Genomic DNA, 19,222 nt, shown 5'->3' with positions numbered 1-19,222 from the left:
AAGTTCTGTTCTGTGTCTGAACTTTTCTTTTTCTCTTCAGCTCCCTCAGTACTTTATTTGTTTATTATTTGTTTGTTCCTATATTTTTACCCCTGAGTTTAAGCCAAATTTTAAGCCACATCAGCACTAATTAAGGCAAAGAAAAATGGTAGATAGGACACCTAGTAAAGGAATCAAATTAAAATCTAGGAAGCTCGAAAGTACTGACACGACATATTTCACAATTCACTCTAATAACTGTTTTTAGGCAGAAAGATAGTTTACTAACTAATTAAGATGATTATGTAACATTTCGATAAAACTAATTGGGAAAATTTTATGTTACAACAGCAAAAAAGAAAAAAAAAGGAAAATTTTATGTAAGATAACATGTATAACATGAAAATGTAATATAAGATGTAATATATTTGGGGCTGTACATAAACCTGAACAACCCGTAAACTCAAACTATTCCGCCTCAACTCAATTTGAGACAACTTATAGTATTATTTTTTATTTTTTAGCCCACTAAATGTCTGATCCGAGGTGTTTGTAACGGTTTATGGGTTAGGCCTATAATAATCTACATACCCCAACACAACCCGTACAAACATGCCTGATAAGGAGCCTATGAGTGTGGACTAATAAGGATTGTTACTGTTGCAGTGTTTGCTTTGGATGTATTTGAATTAAGCCTATAATTTATGTTTGCTTTATATTTGATGTTGGATAGACTACTTTGCTTCATGTTTGATATTAGATTAAACTTTTAATTGTTATCTATTTAATGATAGACTAATCAGTATTATTTTTATTTGATGATGAACTTTGAATGTTGTAGTTATGTTTGATTATACATATTATTTCTATTTGATGATCAGTATTATTTGATAATGAACTTTGAATTTTAGAGTTATTATTTTTATTTGATGATGAATTTTGAATACTAGATTGAACTTTGATTCTTTGAATGATAAACCTGACCACCCAACCTACCCGTGCCGTCCCAACCCAACCCAAATATGTTAGGGTCAAATATGTGCAACCTGCATCTTTTGAGGTGGGGTAAAAAAAAATCCTACTCCGTACTAACTCAACCCATATACATCCCTAAATATAACACGTATAACGTATTTTATGAAAATGTGCTCAGTTCAACGGCTGTACCAGTCTGATTGGTGCAATATTTTTTTTCATCAATGTAATATCATTATTATATTCGTATGCACTTAATTTATTTAAGTATAACACCCAATAAATTGTAATTTACTTTATATTATATTAAAATTGTTTCAGTATTATCACGTTACACCGAAAGGTTACAAATCTATATAAAAAATGTTACACTTACCAGGCCGTATGACTACCAAATTTAATACCATGCCTATTGTTTATTTATTCATTTTTATGGTTCTATTGTTTAATTTTGGATATACATTTTTTTAAAGGCATTTAATTTTGAATTGTTAAATTTTTTTTTTTTTTGAAAATAAAACTAGAATTAGATTAAATAGAAGCCATCTCGACACTTATAATATTCACAATATAATTTAAAAAATCTTCCAACTAAAGTTGATCAAAATCTAAGACATTGTTCGTTTTACCGATTTGAGTTTTTAATTTTAATTTTGTTACAGTTAAAAACTCTCACTTAAAATCACATCTCAACTCAAATTAAAAATTTTGCTAGTGTAAGGGCTGCTTCATCACCACCAACTTCACTAACCAGTATTCTAATGCCCGTTAAAGTAGGCTCCTCAACAGCCAAGCTGGCTGGACTATTAACATAGGTTACAATTGAAGAGGAGTCACACTCCACCAAAGAGACTGCCAAGCCATTCGAACACTTTTTTTTTTTTTTTGCGCAAAAGCACCCATTACAGAGCATGTGTTATCACAAACCAGACCGCCCAGCCCTATATAATCAAGATTACAGAACATCTACATTTAGCTTATAAACATTGTCCGGAGGCGGAGACCATCGTTGTACCACAGGTAACGATCGAGGCAAAGGCGACTTGTTAAAGGCTTGGAATGCTTGAAAATCATTAAGAGCTCGTTTAGTAAGTATATTTGAATCATAATTTAGGTTTTGTTATAATATTTTTGTAACTTACAAAAAATTTAAATTCAAAAATTTCACATCTTATAAAGTTTCCGCCAATAAATTAGAATTATTAACTTAAATATATATTCTAAACGGCCCTAAGAGCTCATTTGGTTCATGAATTTAAATAAGGGTCAAACCAATGATTTTGATAAGAGAAATCTTGAAAAATACCTCTTAAAAGTACATGAATCTTAATTTTTGCCTATTACTCTTGATAATACCCTTTTTAGTCAAATAACTATATTAACAAAAGGATATTAATTAAGAGTAAATGATAAAAATCGGGACCCATATATTTTTAAAAGTAAGGTTAGTAATTTTCTCTTTTAAAATTTAAATTTTGTTGGGGTTCGGTAGATTCGGAGGGTCGACGTATCGGGAGTTGACACGCGTAAGCACGCGGTTTGTCGGAAGTAGATCCGACATGGCCAGGCTTCGATTTGGATGATGATGGCGGGATCTTTGATGAAGAAGTGGGGTCGGCTAGGCCCAACTCAGGCTAAAGGATGTGTGTCCTAGGACCCTCTTCGTTGCTGAAATGATAAAAATACCTTGCAAAATACGTTAGAGAATTCACAAACACAAATAAAAGAACTCCGGAGATAAAGAATGGTGGGAGGTGCGACCAAGTAGTTGATGGAGATGGAGAAAATGAGGCCGAAGGTGCCTTGATAGAGCAATGCTCTGAAGACAAGTGTGGGCAGCTCCAGGAGCGAAGCTGGTGACTCAAGTAGTGGATAAGGATTATTGGAGTGTGAGAGTGAAGTTAGTGAGCTGGATAAGGCTCTAGTGAAGGGAACTCCAAGAGCAACGCGTGTTGCTCTGGAAGTGAGAACGACGCTCAGAGCACTTCCCCCGAAGGTGAGCGGAAGTGACCCCGAAAATGAAGACTTGAACATTGCCAGAAAATGTGTGAAGAAACTTCGAAGAACTTTGTGATGGTGGTGGAAATGGATCGAAAAGTGTTTTGGGAGAGTTTCTAAGGCTGTCAACACTTGGAAGCTTTGAAGAATTTTGAAGTGTTGGAAGAACTTCAAGTCTATGTAGCAAGAGACTAGAGAAGTCTAAACAAAGAGAGAGAGTGATCTGAAGAAGATGAAGACAGTGACTGGTGATGATGATGGGGTTAAGGGGGCTCAAAGTCTTCAGGATTCAGGATTTTCTCTCGTCATCTGGAATAAGGAAGATGAAAGTGTTTATTGGTGAAGTTGGTAGGATTTTGGCGGCAACTTCGGAGGTTCATACAACGTGCTTTGACAGACGCTTGCATAAGAAATCCTGATGGAGCAAAGCCTTCTAACACCTTTCCAGAGTTGAAGAGGGGATTGGCCGAAAATGGAATGAAGACTTCTGGGAACTTACTCTAGAGATGGATCAGCGACACTCTGAAGGAAGCATGCATACGCAATCCAATTAGAGCAAAGTCATCAGAAGCCTTTTCGGGGTTGAAGAAGAGTTGGTCTGAAAATGGAAAGAAAGGTTCATGGTGGCTGCTCCGAAGCCCAATCGGCGACGCTCTGACGAAGACCTGCACACACAATTCCCTTTGGAGCAACGTGGTCAACTGACTTTCCGGATTGACAAAGAAAAGATCCAAAAATGGAAAGACTTAGAGGGAAAGTTCCAGATTTGAAGCTGTCGTGAAGAGTTCTAAGGTTTGAAATTCTCAAGAGTATTTGACTCAACTTTGTGCTTCGTTGACTTCCTTTTTCACAGGTCTGATCGCATGTCAGACCTTGTGAGAGATGGTTTACACGATATAGGCTACGCAACCGTCAAGTTGGCTCTGACACAAAAGTTGCTCCGAATGAAGCTACTGCGACGGTGAGCGTGCTCCAGATGAAGGTTGCTTTGGTTGAAGCTGCTCTGAAGGGTGAACATGCTCCAAGCGAATATTGCTCCGATGATGAGTTGGGCGAGAAGAAGTCCAAAAAAAGGATGCCTAATACGGAAAGGGCTCCGTTAGGCATACTTCAACATGATGAGGAGGCTCCGAGAGACATGCCCACCACAGAGGGAGCCTCCATTAGGCACGTCTGGCGAGGGTAGAGCCTCTGTTGGAGTCAAAACACTGAGAATCAACCTCGATGAAGAGGAAGAGGTTCTAAGGCGTAGACTTAGGAATTCTTGGGCTTCCAAAAGGACGGGAGGAAGGCCTTTTGGGAATTCTCCAACACCCATTTGTATTTAATCCGACTAATTCTTAAAACCCCCAAACGGGATTCAAATTAAATCGAATTAAACAACCAACGGGTATACTTGATCACACATGACCCACCAAACCACAACCACGAGAGTTCCCTGAGCGTAGCTTAGGTCCACGAAGCGAGCCTAATAACATCTCATGACGCCATGGTTTGGCTTAGACCCTTGAATGGTTTTGGTACAAAATTAGGTATTAACAAATTTTTTATGAGAGAAAAACATTATAACAGAATCAAAATCATGAATTTAAACCTATAAAAAACCCATAAAGCAAACATACCCAAAGCCACCTAGCTGCTTCCTCTAGAATTGTTCTGCGCTTTTTACACTTCCCCTCATGAATAGTTAGATTATATGGAATCATATATACATGGACAAATTTTTAATATATATACAAAAATCGTACATAATCTTAGTGTAAACTATAAAACTTGATGATATTCTATGCGACAGTTTAAAATTGTTTAGAATTTATAGAACTTATATACATACATATTCTTATCACAATACGTTATTAAATTGTTATATTTAAATGCAACTATTGATGAAAACGTAATTATTAAAAATTTGTATATATATATATTATCGCAAAATTCTTCAAGTAATTATATCATAAATATTGTTAATAGTAATAAATCCTGTAGCATCATGACAATATTACTACGTGAGACAATTTAATTTCACGGGGTATTTGCCAATTAATTATAGCATCTACCTTATAATGACTAGACATCATGGAATTGAAATCCCAGGCTCATTAGTTTCTACGAAACTTTTGGTAAACAATCAAGGCAATGATTTAATTTCGGTCAGTTGTTGGATGGAAATTTCTGGCTAAGTTCATGAATATAAATAAAAGATTTTCAACACATTTGATCAATCATTCCTCTATTTGTCCAAAAATAGAGGAATTCATCGTCATAGACGGCACCTTCGAGGTTTCTTTTTTTTTTTTTTTTTAACCGTGGGACCAAGTGAAAGACTTAAAATCAAAGCAATAATAATAGTTGTTTTATATTTTATCCATAAAAGAATGTTCTTCTATTTTTCCTTTCGGTGTGTCTTTCATGGGTTGTTTGGGTGAGAAAAAAAAATTAGAAAGGAAAAGAAGTTGTTAATTCATGGAATTTTTTTTTCCCAACTTTGAAAAACAAAACAGAAAATATTTGACAAAAAAAATAACATTCAAATAACTATTTGGACCTACACAACTTATTACCTTCCTATTTTTTTGTAAGATAAACTAGAGTACATACTTTCTATCTACTTTTCTTTCTTTCCTACCATCTAATATGGAAAAAAAAAAACTCCTCCTTAACTGATGGAAATAGAACATTTTTTTTTTCAAAGAGCATAAATTATATCATTATTGTGAACTAAAATTACAATACAACAAAATCTTACCTTTATTTATCTATTTTATCTTTTTTCTATTCTAAATAATGTAAAATAAAGTTATTGATGTTTAAAATTTAGTGTCCGGAAACTCGTGAATCCATGAGTCTATTTTGGAAGTGTATTTGAATAATGATTTGGGATTTAATTCAAATTAATTGTAAGAGAACTATTAACGGAATTTTTTTTATTTAAATTTTTATGAGAAAAACGCTGTTGTAGAATCATGGTTTGAGTTTTGAATAGATGTACCAAACAACCCCTATATATTAGTAGTCTAATTTCAACTTTCAAGTAAAAATACACTAAAAGCCAAAATTTAAGGTATATTTGATTATAAAAAAAAAGATGGACGTGCCAATTAGAAATTTTCAAGCAAGCAAATAAGGAGGAATATGTATAAAAATTGTAGTGTTGGAGTTGGAATAAGGCTCCGCCCTAGTCCTTCTTTCTTTTTTATTTTCCCGTATTTTACTTCTCTTACTTTTGTATTTCCCACTTCGTTGCCAAACATACATTAGTTTGATTCTCCACAAATCATATTAACCTCATTACCAGCATGGTAAACAGAAAGAATCTCCTTTTAAAATTTTAAATAATGTTGTTAAGCACCGATAATACTCAACACCATTCACTAATAGAATATGAGTCTCGCACATATAGGATCTATCTTTTATTAACCCTTGAGCATTTTTCTATAGTAAATTATCAATTTACAGTCCCAGTTTTGACCAAACCGAGCACCAAATTGGGAAAGTAATAAGCAGATTTGAACAGATTATAATATATGCTAAAACACATGCACAAGTTTCCTTTCGCCTTCTTTAATGCAATGCCCTATAACCTTTAAATCTAACATTCATAATCATGGCTAACTATCTCTTATAGGGAAGATTAAAAGGGGGTTTAAGATTAAGCTAGGTGCCTAAACATCTCTTATGGGGAAGATTAAAAGGGAGGATTAAGATTAAGCTTTTTAACCATGCGGGTATAATGGAATTAAAATGATGCAAGCCAATCAGCCATCACCGACTGTGTACGGAATCAAGGTGGGGGAGGCAGACCGAGGTAGAGTACGTTGCTTTGTTTAGTTCACTTTTGGTGTGTTTTTTTGTGCATATAACTCATTGGACCCATTTCTAGCACCCTACTCATTGGACCAAGTTGTGAATATTTTGTTACCATTTAAATATGGGTAATTAGTATCCTTAGTTCCTGAATTATGAGAATTACGCCACTTGATCTACATATTCTTTTTTTATTATTAGATTACTTTGAATTTTGATTTTTTTTAGCAATTTTAGTCTCCGACTATAAAATTGACGAATGGTTTCTGAAATTTCACACAGATAATCTCGTAATAATTAAAAATTTTACAAAAATGGTTACATTAAAATATTTTAATTTTTAATATAAATAACAATGAGGAGAATAGTTTGCATTTACTATAACTACTTTTGTAGAAGTTTCAGTTATTACGGCGATTGATATGTGGTTATCTCTATGAAATTTAAAAGATGTTTGATAGTTCGAGTGTCAAAGGCTAAAACTTCAACAACAAAAAAAGTTAAGAGAAGTAATCTACCAAGAAAAAAGATTTAAGTGGCACAACACTCATATAGTTTAAAAACTAACAGTATCTCTACAGAATTAACAGAATAGCACTGACCTTTTTACTAACAACCTTTTTTTAAGTAAATTTGGACTAATACACTGTAATATTTTTTATTATTTGTAAGTTGGGTGGCAAATTTTTGTAGCATATAGGACCTTAAATCCTTAGCAATGCAATCGGATATATATCACTGTCATTAATAAATAGACGATACTTAAGAGTGCCAAATGCAAAAAATAAAATAAAATAAAAAATAAATAAAAAGTTCAGACTCTGATTTGTTAACTATTAGGACCTCGTTTATTTCACCGATTCGAGTTTTCAATTTTAGATTTCTACATTAAAAATTCTCAAAAAATGTCACATCTAACTTTTACTGTTACAGTAAAAAACTCTTAAAAAATATCACATGTTAATTCAAATTGAAAATTTAAATCAATGCGAGGCCTAGATTCAAAGTCAGGAGTTCAATTATCATTGACAAAAATATAATAATAATAATAACAAAATATAAAAAAAAAAAATAAAAGCATAGAGGCACGGCTGTATGTCTGAGAAGCCAAAATCTGTGCCAGTGGTCCAGCCAAACATGTCAGAACTAGACCCAACTCGTGGTCCTTAACCTATCTCCAAGAGGGTTTTCTCTTTTGTTGTACAAGTTTTTTCCAAAAAAATATATTTATATGTTGCATTATTTTTTGGTATGCATGAAGAATGTGCTTTACCAAGGAATTTTCCTCTGTTTTTTAAGCTTACTCTATAAGTAAAAGAGCGTGGGGTTAGATTTGATTTTATTGCAAGCTCACTTCAAGACCAGTACTGACTTCGAAATGCACTAATATGTTTTGTCATTTTTTAAATTTGTTGTCTAATACGTAAATTTTATTATTTTATTTTCTATTCAAGTAATAATATATTATGTTAACAATTAATCTAAAAATAAAAAAGAGAATATCAGAAAGAGTGACGTTACCATATTTTTAGATATTTTTAGTACTGAATTCGCATCGGCTTCTTCAACTTATATATTATTATTGTTATTCATTATTAATGCATGGTGAACGGTGTGCAGAGACAACTGACAGCAGCTTATAACAACTACTTCGACAACCAATTCATAATTGAAAAGTTTTTCATAAATAGGACCACCAAATATCACATTTGGACCACCTTATGTCTGTGGTTTGGGTTTTCTTTTGCTCCTGACAAAACATGGTCCTAAGGATTTTGCTTTTTCATACAATCGTCTAAAAACATTCCATTGTCTAACATGGGCAATGATTAAGAAAAAGAAAAAATAATAAGAAAAAGAAAACTTGGGAGATGATTAGGGCTTATAAGGTTCCTTCTGTTTCCTATTGATTAATTGTCTTCTATTATTGTCGATTGTTGTACCTTTACCATTCTGTTTCCCTATCCTATTTATGGTTTATTTTTTTCCTATTTACGTTTATTTATTTATTTTTTTAACCTGCCTCAACATTTTCCATTCTGTGGCTTCTTACTTGAACCCCGCGAATTGTTGGCCCATGTTTGGGTAATTTGTATGGATTTATTATTTTCTACAATATAGGCCTGCTGATGCAGCAGTCCGAATAGAAGCCTTGAGCATCTAAAGAATGACTAGCACCGATGGATTAATGTAATAGTAATTGTCTCTCTCTCTTTTTTTTTTTTTTCTTTTTTTTTTTTCCTTTTCTTTCCTCCTTTTAGGATGTGTTTAGGGTTAGGGTTCGAGACTCCACAGACCCACTTTAATACCACTACCCAACCTATTGAGCGGCGTTACATGTGTGGTGATATAAGTGAAAATTGAGTTCATTTTTCAAGTAAAATTGAGTTATGTCCTTTTCGTTGTATTAACAAGCCTCGAAATTTTTAAAATAACGAACGGAATAGGAGTGATGACACCAATAATATTTTTTTTATTTTTATTTTTTATTTTTAAAGAAGCAGAGATAGTTATCAATACTAGACTCATACCATCTTACACTTTTACCAAAAAATCACTAATCCTATCCTTCAGATCAGCATTGCTCTTAATGCAAAGAACTATCACCTTTGATATTGTTAAGACAAATGCTGTTTATTATTGTTTGTCATGTAAATATTAAGATTGTACAGAATAAATTTGGGGTCTAGTTTTTTACGTTTTGCACCACAATAGTTCTCTTTTACCGACACACGTAAGTAATACATCATCGTTGGTCATGAATAGCAGTCGTCTATTGTTAAAAGCAGTACAATACATAAGATTAACACTAGTAGAGGTGAATTCTTGCTAATCTCATGTTTTAAGACGCGGCAATTTTAGCAGGCTGAACGACTCGATGAGAAGAATAGTACACAGCTCTGATCTACATTCCATTTAGCAGTAGCATCCCCTGACCTTACCATTTTGGGGCAGTTAATCCAGGCCCATATTTAACAAGACCTTAGTGGAGCCTTAGTGGAGCCCAGTGGATATGGGGCCTTTCTACTCTAAGGCTTAAACGCAGCCCAAACAGGCCCGTATAGACGTTGAGGGCTCTTTTTTATTTTGTATACTCAAAATTAAATCATTGATTCTGCTATAATATTTTTCTCATAAAAAATTTAAATTTTAAACGTAAGAATCAATAATCATAGTTTGAGTATACATTTCAAACGGATCCTAAATGTGTCAATTTAGTTATCATTTCGAGACAATATATAGCAAAAATCATATTTATAAAACTAAATTAAGTATAACATATTGTAAAACTATTTGAAGTCCGTAAATTTTCTTTTTACGACTGATAAAAGGATTTCTTTCCATGTAAATAAAGATTTTTTACCATGTAAATTATTTTTTATCAGTGGTAATGAAACAGTTACACGATAAAGTGTTATTTACTTTAAATAGTTTTAAAATTTACTATTTACTTAATTTATTTAAAAAATCTATTATTTACTACAATTTCCATACCATCATTTTATGACCGTCTAATTATATACTTGTACCATTTTATGTGTAAATTAAGGGACTTTTTCTAGTGTTCTCTCTTTTTCAAGAACATTAGTGTTTTCTATTTATCAATTGTTGAATCTGTATTAAAGCTGGTCAAGAGTTAAATTAGATTGAAAAAATAATGTGAATCTAACGGTTGATAAACATGAAATACCGGTGTCCTTAAAAGAAAAAGAACACATGTATCCTTATAAAAAAGAGAACGAGAAATTCTCGTTAATTAAACTCAAACCTTTTCACAAACACAATATATTCAAATAACTATCTAAAAATGATATTTCTCTAATTTATCCGACATTGGATTTCGAAACAACTCACGAGTTGAGAGCTTCCAACAACTTGAGATTCTAGCTATGCGTGAAAAAAAAAAAAAAAGAACGATGAGAAGCTTTAAGATTCTAGTTAGGAAAATAGATGACATAGATATTATCAATTCAAAGGCAGAGAAACTGCATTTGCTACCTGTTTGGTGTTGCAATCTAATCCAATAGCTACTATTTTTTTTTTATTTAAATCTTCTTGAGGAAAGTACTCTGACTCTCAAATCAAATAATAAGAATTTTTATGGACGTTTAGTTCATAAATTCATAATCATGATTCAGAATTATTCTCGATTTACACGTGTTTTCTTTTAAAAAAATACTGTAACGAGTTACAAACTATAATTTAAACTATGACACGGATTTTTACTCTAAACGCGCGCTTCATATCAGAAAAAACAAATGACTGCCTATCTCCCTAAATTCTCTCTCTACTTATAAGCGTTGGGCACCGTGAACGGTTCAGATTTGGTTAATCTTTAATAAATTGACCTCGGCTTTTAATTTTATTATGATAATTCGTAGTATTTCAACTTATATTGGTCTATCATTTAAGTTGAACATAGTCGTTTTTCGTGCTTCTTTCTATTCACAGCATCACGTTACTAAACATGTCGTTTTTCGTATGGGACATTGAAGAAGAAATGCAAAACATAAAAGCAAAAATCGCATAATGCATGCAGAAAAAAAAAAAAGAAAAAAAGAGAGTAACGACCAACTACCAAAAAAAAGTTCAATAATTGAAAACTGAATGGTGTTTTAAATGCAGCATGATTCCATAGCATTCAATGGCAATGACAAAAACGACAAGCGGTCGGCTAAAACGCCGCGTAGCTTGTTCTGTTTATATAGGATCAGCGGAAAGCTTGATTTTCAACACGGAGAATTAAAACTCATTAAAGTCTATTTATTATAGGACAACAAAAATAGGGCTAAAAAAGAAGGGACTTTTCTGCTACGAAAATATACTGATAAGTCAAGTTTTTTAACCGTTAGATTTACATAAAATTACGTAAAAATTAAAAATATACATATCTAACAATTAAAAAATACACAGATCTAACCGTTAAAAAAATTTAATTTTCTGGTGTACCTGCGTATTAGAGAATCTCTCAATAAGCAATTTATTGGGCATGTATTTTGTATATAAAGTTTTATTGGGTGAGCCATTGACCATTCGTCGTAAATTACAATCCTTTCTCTCTTAACGCCATTAATTTCAATTTCAATATTAATATTGATTCGACTTTTTCCAAATCAACCACTATATAAACAACATTCATAAATATATATATATATATGAACTGTTTTTGAGTAACTGTATTAGTTTTTTGACCGTTAGATCTAATTAAAATTAAATGAGATTGAAACAATATGTAGAATAGATAATTTTTAATACATATCTAATAGTTAAAAACAGCTAAAAAAAAATAAAACTACCATAGTTTTATTTTTCTAAACCTACAGGAAAAACTCTCATATTTATATATGAGAAACGTCACTTATATATAGTCTTCAATTGAAGATATATCAAACAGAAAGGTTGGCAAGAAGTTCTACAATGATTGCCGAACTTTACTTTGGTACACAATGTAATAATAAATGGAACCTAACTTCTACAAAGAAAAGCAAAAGAGTACTTCTTTCTCTCTCTCGAGTAATGCAAAACAGAACTTAGGTGGAAGTAAAACCAATATGCCACCATTTGTCTTTGATCTCTCCTGGAAAGAAGTATAAAAACAGGGCAAAGGCTTTGGTCCTTCCCAAAGGTCTGTTCCCAGTCCTACATATATGTATTTGTTTCCTATAATAATGACTTTGGGAGGTCTAAAAAAAGTGCTTATCCCATTAATATTTACATTTCTTTCTTAAAATTATTGTTGCATAGAATAAATATCATTTTATATTATACTGTAAGGCCCATCTTTCATGAAAAGTCTAGAGGCGTTAATTCAGAACCAATACGACCCAAAGCCACTGATAGTGAAATCCCGACCAAGTCCAAAAAAGAAAATGATCTAACCCACCTTAGAATATGATTGACTCAATCCATCCATTTAGCCCATTACATTTTATACTTAAACCTTTGTCTGGGGTTTCAAGGCGCGTCAAAATCAGATCAAAGTGTTAGGTTTTAGGCCGGCCCGTTTAACCTGACTGAAATTAACACCACTAGAAAGGTCAAAGATAAACCTTAAAAGCAAAAAAAAAAGTTACTTCAAAGGACACTATAACTAGAGAGCAAGGATTTGGAATTCTTCTAATTCCAACTTGTATTGTCATGTAAAACGACTTGGCATCATTTTATATCAGATTCCAGGAGATTAAAAAGTTATGGGTAATCTTGATAAATACCCCTTAAAAGTGTATGAATCAGAATTTTTACTTTTTATTCTTGATTCATAACCTTTTTAGTCAAATAATTATACTAATAAAATGATATTTATCAAGAGTAAAGAGTAAAAGTTCAATACATAAACTCTTAAGGATAAATTTTTTATTTTTTTCAAAAGTCAAGTCATCGCATGAATGCACAAATATTATTTTAAAACTTAGAAAGATTTAGTACATATTTGATTCCCACGAGTAAGGACCACATTATGTTAAAGACCTGAAAGTAGGTCTACTAGTATTTTTTTTTTTTACCCCTTTGGTTGCTGGAACTAGAAGTTGGTGTATTACTATACGCTAGAGCCCATATCATGGCGTTAAAATTAGGGAGAAAGAGAGAAATATGCTAAGACTTGAGATGAATTAAAATTAATAGGTCAATAGTTTACATAAGTTAATAAATAGGCTAAATTACTGTTTTTGTCTATAACTTGTCTGGTTATAAATTATAACTTGACAAGTTATTGTCCATAAATTATGGTTTTTGTCCATAACTTGTCTGACTATGAATCATAACTTGACAAGTTTGTCAATAACTTATTTGGTTATGAACTATAACTTGACAAATTATGACTTATTAATTTCTATAACTAAAAATTGACCTATAAGCTTTTCATATTAGCCTATTTTATATTAACAGGACTACAATCTTGATTTAACATATATAATGAGCCTATTGGAAACTTGCATTATAGTATTCAACCTCTCCTTTTCCTTTGTTAGTTATGTGGATATTCTATTTTACAATGTTTAGATTCTCATATTCTAACATCAGATTCCTTATAAAGCCCTCTGAATATCATATAGCAATGGAGGTCAGGTGGGTACTGGTCTTTTTTTTTTTCTTTTTAATTAAAAAAAAAATTTATTATTATTATTATTATTATTATTTTTGGGGCGGGGGGGCGTGATAGGTATTTTAGAAAAGCTGTTGCGTGATCTTCAATTGTCACATCTCCACCAAGCAAAATCCACCTTCGTTAAAAGCAAAGTGTGGACTGTGGACCTCATCGCTTCTCCACCAACCCTCCCAGAGCAGCAAGTGCTGAAATATAAACCCCTTCTGACCCTCAATCCTCAATTCTTCAACAAATATAGGTATGTATATACACATGGATATTGACACAATCTATCCAACATAACATGTAAAACTTAACGTGATAATCGCTGAATATAATATTAATTATTATATCTCTTTAATGTTAATATTTTTATTTATTTATTTTATATAAGACGGAATTAAATCCGTAATCTCTCTTTAAACCCTCCAATTTCACTAGATCAATAAGTCTTCGGCTGTAAATATTATATTTATGACTATCATGTTACTTTTTTCTTTGCTAGATGTTACGTTTTAGATGTACCATAACAAAAGGCTATATGTACATACAAACATATATATAAAGGATGGGCTAGATACGAGGTTTTTGAGCATACTTGAGTTTCCCATTCTAGGATGTTTCTACTTCAAAAACGCTCAAAAGGAAATTCATACTGACCCAACTTGTTAAACTTGTTTAATAGGTAACAAAAAAGTGACGCATGTTTTTAAATTATAGAGGCAACATAAAATTTGGCACTAACAAGTTACTGTTAAAATAATCCTTTGCACATTGTTGTCACTGTGGATTGGAGGCATATAATAAGTTCGAACACTGTAGATTAGACTTGCAAATAATATTCCCCCTAGAGCCAAAAGCTTCAAAATGGAGGGCTTACCTAATTTTAAAGGCAGAAAAAAGGGCAAAAGACCAAGCATGGAACCCATCACTAGATGTTGACTTTTGAAATTGCAAGTTTTCCCATCTCTAGATTCGGATTTTGGGATGGAAGAAATATCAAAATCTTGATGAGAAACAGGGAATTTAAAAAAAAAAAAAAAAAAATTCTTGGAATTGTATTTGTAAGAGATGAGCAGACATTTGAGAACTTTTATCTCCATCTTACGTGAGAAAATCAGGTTCTTAGAAAGCATGTTTACCGCAAAGGAAGAGAAAAACCAGAAAAGAAGGGAGACCAATTTAATGAAACGACAAATGTGTGTGTTATATATATATATATATATATTATAAACAAAAGAAGGCTCAGGCTTTGAATCTACTCACTCGGTATTTCTAAATGCAAAGAATAACATTCCAATAGTCATGAATGAGCAGCTTTATCAGCAATGCTGGTACATTTTTTTTTTTTTTTTTGTGTTGTATTAAAATTCTGAAACACAGATTTCATTATAGCAGAAACTAAGGAAAAAAGAAAAAAAAAAAAGTAGGGAGAAAAGTAGAAATCTCTGATAAACTTGTCAATATCACCACTTCAATGCCAGGGTAAAAACATGTTTAAGGGGCAATTTCAAGCCTGGGTTCGAAACAAAAACCAGTAAAGAGCTGAAGTGGGAATCTCTTTGTCACTGGGCACTTCTGTGACCATTTCCATTGTTTGTGATTCATGTCATAGATCAGAAGAGCTGGAGCTCCGTAGCTCTGAATGTATATGAGATCATAAGTACCGCTGCTTGCAAAAACATCATCGAACTCGCCGAATCCTTGGAAAAACTTGTGAGGCATACGAGCAATCTCTTGCCACTCCTTCCCATTCAAAACCCAGATGCCAATCCCCTTGATTATGTCGGGTCGATCTGGTTTGCCGATTCCTCCAACCATTACCAGTTTCTCCTTCAAGTTCATCAATCGGCCACAGGTAAGAGGACAAGGCACAGGAACGAAACTCCTTATCAACAAACCATGAGAAGATCGGGTGGACAGGTTGTATGTGATTAGGCCATGACGGTTTTCTGGTGCCCCGCCTCCGGTGGAGTAAATCAAGAAGTACAGAACCCCACCGCAGATCACACTCTCATCCCCAGCCCTCCATCCCGTCAAAACTTCGGTCAGAGAAGTGACCCACATCGTTGTTTCTGAATCATAGATGTGAATTGAGATGTCCCATTGGAAAAAGTTTCCAGTGACTTGCTTGGACTTCACGATCGAGATGGTGTAACCGAGCGATATCCTGTTTGCTGAGATTGCAAGTGCACTGTAATCAGAAAACCTCAAACCGGGAGGCTCCTCGAGCTTCTTCCAACGTTTTGTGATGGGGTTGCAGACGCATAACTCGCTTCTGCTGTCATTGTCCATTGAACAAACCAAACCGCACGACGAAGCAATGAACCAATTGGGTGCTCGGATGCAGGGAAGTTCGAGACCATACCACTTCCGAAGTATGGGGTCATAGGCATAACCAAGAGCTTCATTAGAGCTCGTAAACATGTAGTACCAAGGCTTTTGAGATAGTACTTGTGAAAAGTTCCATAAAAATTGTTCTGAACTAACAATCTCATGCCATCTTTTACAAACACAACCTGCTCTGAAAATGCTAGCTATGGGAAGATACGCTAGGATCCGTTCTAACAAGTCGTCGGGCAAGATCAAGTCCACAGAAACTGCATTAGCTTCTTTATTACCTTCATCACCAAGCTCCGAGTATGAATCGAGCACCCCAATTTCTCTTGACATCTCATCAAGGCAATGGCTAAACCATGATGTTTCTCCCTCCATGATCAAAGATGAAGCCAAAGAACCTGAAAAGAAGGATAAAACGACATATTTTACTTACCACACACACAAACAAATGATAAAGAACCAAATCACCAGACTCCTATTACCTCAAAACATTTTTCTACACCGCGAAAAATCCTGAGAACACCAGGTCAGGACCAAAACGAGTCAGAACCTGATAGCATATAAGAAATTACGAATTCAGAAATGTCAAGAAGCAGGATTGATAAAAAGTAGAACTTCAGGTTAATAAAGTCCTTTATTTAACAAGGATTAGTTCTTAATCTCTACAGAATCCAAACTTCCAAACAACAAAACACTAGTTTTAGAGTCACCCAAATCAAGATCAACTCAAATTACTTTCAAGCACAAGGTACGGAAAACGATCAAAAGTAAGATTGAAGTACATTATGAGTAAGTCACTAATGTCCAGATACCTCTACACATTTGAACTTAAACAATAGCCCTTCAAAATAATAATAATAAAAAAAAACTATCTATAGTCACGCAGGGAAGGGGAAAAAAATATCATTATAACAAGAACGTACCTTATTTTAATTGAGAAATTATGCTTACAAACAATAGAAATAGTATCAAATTTAGACCATCAATCAAGGAAATGTGAGATTACATGCAAAGAAAGACGCAAAATGAATTCGATTTAAAACGGCTAGCAGCAACATAATAAGTGGCCATTAGAAAATGCAGATTTTTGATAAAAACGTCCAACCACCAGCTCAACATAAAAGGGGAAAGTGCAAAACCGGTGGCTTATTACTACAAAGAGGTAAGAATAATAAAAAAATAAAATACCAAAATGATAACCCAAAAGAAGAGAGTTTTAACTAAAACGTACCGTTTTTAACACAAAAACGGATTTTTTTTTTCTCAAAGAAAGCAACCTTTCACGGCCTTAAACAACAAACCCTAATAGTGATTAGTAGCTAATGAATAATTAAATAATGTTAGGTGGTGAGCGATTAGTCCATGGATACCCATCAATCAAACATCAAAACCCCACAAAACTTGAAAAACAAAAACATTAACCATCTAAACCAATACCAGAAACCCCACAAAACTTGAAAAACAAAAACATTAACCAGCTAAACCAATACCAGAAATTCAGAACAAAACCAGATCAATAGACAATAGTGTGTTAAAAATAAATATTTTTTTTTCTCACGAAGCAAAAAACAGAAAAAAATAAAATAAAAAGAAAATTAGTTCCCCCCATCAAGAACGAACCTTTGTGTTTGTGTAATGCTTCTCCAGTGTCACTGGCCAAATGGGTATGCCCAGATTTGTCCAAAGTCGCCAGATTAACGGCAATGAAGGCCAAAACCGGGGCGAAAAAAATTATCAAAGAAAAAAAAATGGGAATATCAAAGGACTTTGAGACAAACCCTTGACATTAATGGGAAAAAAATATTAAAAAAAAAAAACTAGAGAAAGAAAATGAAATGGGGTATGGTATGAGAAAAAAAATTCCGCTTCAAATGGAAGAGAGAAACATAACATAACGTGGGTCGCTCTTAGATTTGGGTGATATCCATGCCCCAGCAACCCATTGAGGAGAGAGAGAGAGAGAGATTATTTTTTGGGTTTTCTTTTCTTTTTCGTTTTCTATTGATATATATAACAATAAAACGACAGGAAAGAATGAAGTGGGAAGGCGGTTTTCCTATAGGAGATAGAAAGAAGGAGGAGAGAGAGAAGGGAAGGCGCGTGAGGCGCGTGGGTTTAATTGATGTGGTTGATGAATGTGGGAGAGATGGGTTTTGGGCCTTTGAGGTGTTCACTTCACTTCTTATTCAAGCAATTTATGGATTTTTCACTAGCTAAAAAGAAGAAGAAGAAGCAATTTATGGTTTTTTTTATTTACGAGAGGGAAGCGGTAAAAAAAAAAAAACTTTTAAGACAAAATAAATGAGAGAGCTTCTTGTAAAAAAAAAAATAATAATTACTAGTAGTTTCATATTTTCAGTTGTCAGTTCTAATTAAAATTATTAGTTTAAAAAAATTATGCAGAATTAGACAATTTTTTTATATAAATTTAATAATTTAAAATAAAAAATTATTGATAATTTATTTTTTTTAGACCTAATAGATATAAGAAAAAGAAAAAACTTATTAGTTGTCAGTTGTGATTTTGGACACACTCTCAAAAATTATTTTACTTATAATGCTGTCTTACTCACCACTCCTATTTCTAACTTTTTTCCTTTTTGTTTTTTTGTTTTTTTTTTTTGCTTTTATTTTCCTCCCTTGTTTTTTTTCTTTTTTATTACTTGGCCATTTTACCCCTTTTTGTTTTTCCTTCCACCACTTCCTAGTTCCTTCATGCTTTTTTGTCTTTCCATTTCATCCACTATCTCTTTTCCTTTTCTTTTTCTCGGGAATTTGGTATATACTTTGCCAACCATAACAACATTGTCCAAAATACTCAATTGACATGTGGTAATGCTTTTCTTCTTTCTTCTCTTTTTTTTTTTTTTTTTTTCAGAAAATCATCTCCAAATTGCATGCTGGCCTGGGCCTCGTGACCCTTTTAGTTGGTTAGGAGCAGAATGGGCCTGCTTCACCTACAATCTTTGCAATTTGAAAAGCCCCAATAAAGATTCTTGCCTGTAATAATATTAGAATTTTGGATATTTGCATGTCACT

At 33.1% G+C, this 19,222-nt stretch overlaps 1 protein-coding gene across 2 annotated transcripts; it reads right to left on the bottom strand.

Moving 5' to 3' along the window:
- Positions 1-15,094: 15,094 nt before the first annotated feature.
- Positions 15,095-18,333, bottom strand: LOC21405307 (F-box/kelch-repeat protein At3g61590). Of its 2 annotated transcripts, none has more exons than XM_024163261.1 (3): positions 17,804-18,333; positions 16,666-16,696; positions 15,095-16,581 (listed from the first exon to the last, which is right to left on the bottom strand). In XM_024163261.1, exon 3 carries the CDS (start codon positions 16,556-16,558, stop codon positions 15,341-15,343), a length of 1,218 nt encoding a protein of 405 aa, XP_024019029.1. In that variant the 5' UTR covers positions 16,559-16,581; positions 16,666-16,696; positions 17,804-18,333; the 3' UTR covers positions 15,095-15,340. The 2 variants fall into 2 exon arrangements, with proteins under 2 accessions (XP_024019029.1, XP_010092898.1); XM_010094596.2 differs by having other exon boundaries at positions 16,666-16,733; positions 17,804-18,332.
- Between the last annotated feature and the right edge of the window lie 889 nt (positions 18,334-19,222).

This window comes from Morus notabilis, unplaced genomic scaffold, assembly GCF_000414095.1.
Source record: "Morus notabilis unplaced genomic scaffold, ASM41409v2 Scaffold594, whole genome shotgun sequence".
NCBI classification, from domain to species: Eukaryota; Viridiplantae; Streptophyta; class Magnoliopsida; order Rosales; family Moraceae; genus Morus; species Morus notabilis.
The sequence above is the reverse complement of the archived record's forward strand: the minus strand, read 5'-3'. Positions and strand labels throughout refer to the sequence as shown.

Bases quoted from the DNA above. Each gene is read 5' to 3' on its own strand.
- LOC21405307 (XM_024163261.1), bottom strand. From the start codon at position 16,558: ATGGAGGGAGAAACATCATGGTTTAGCCATTGCCTTGATGAGATGTCA.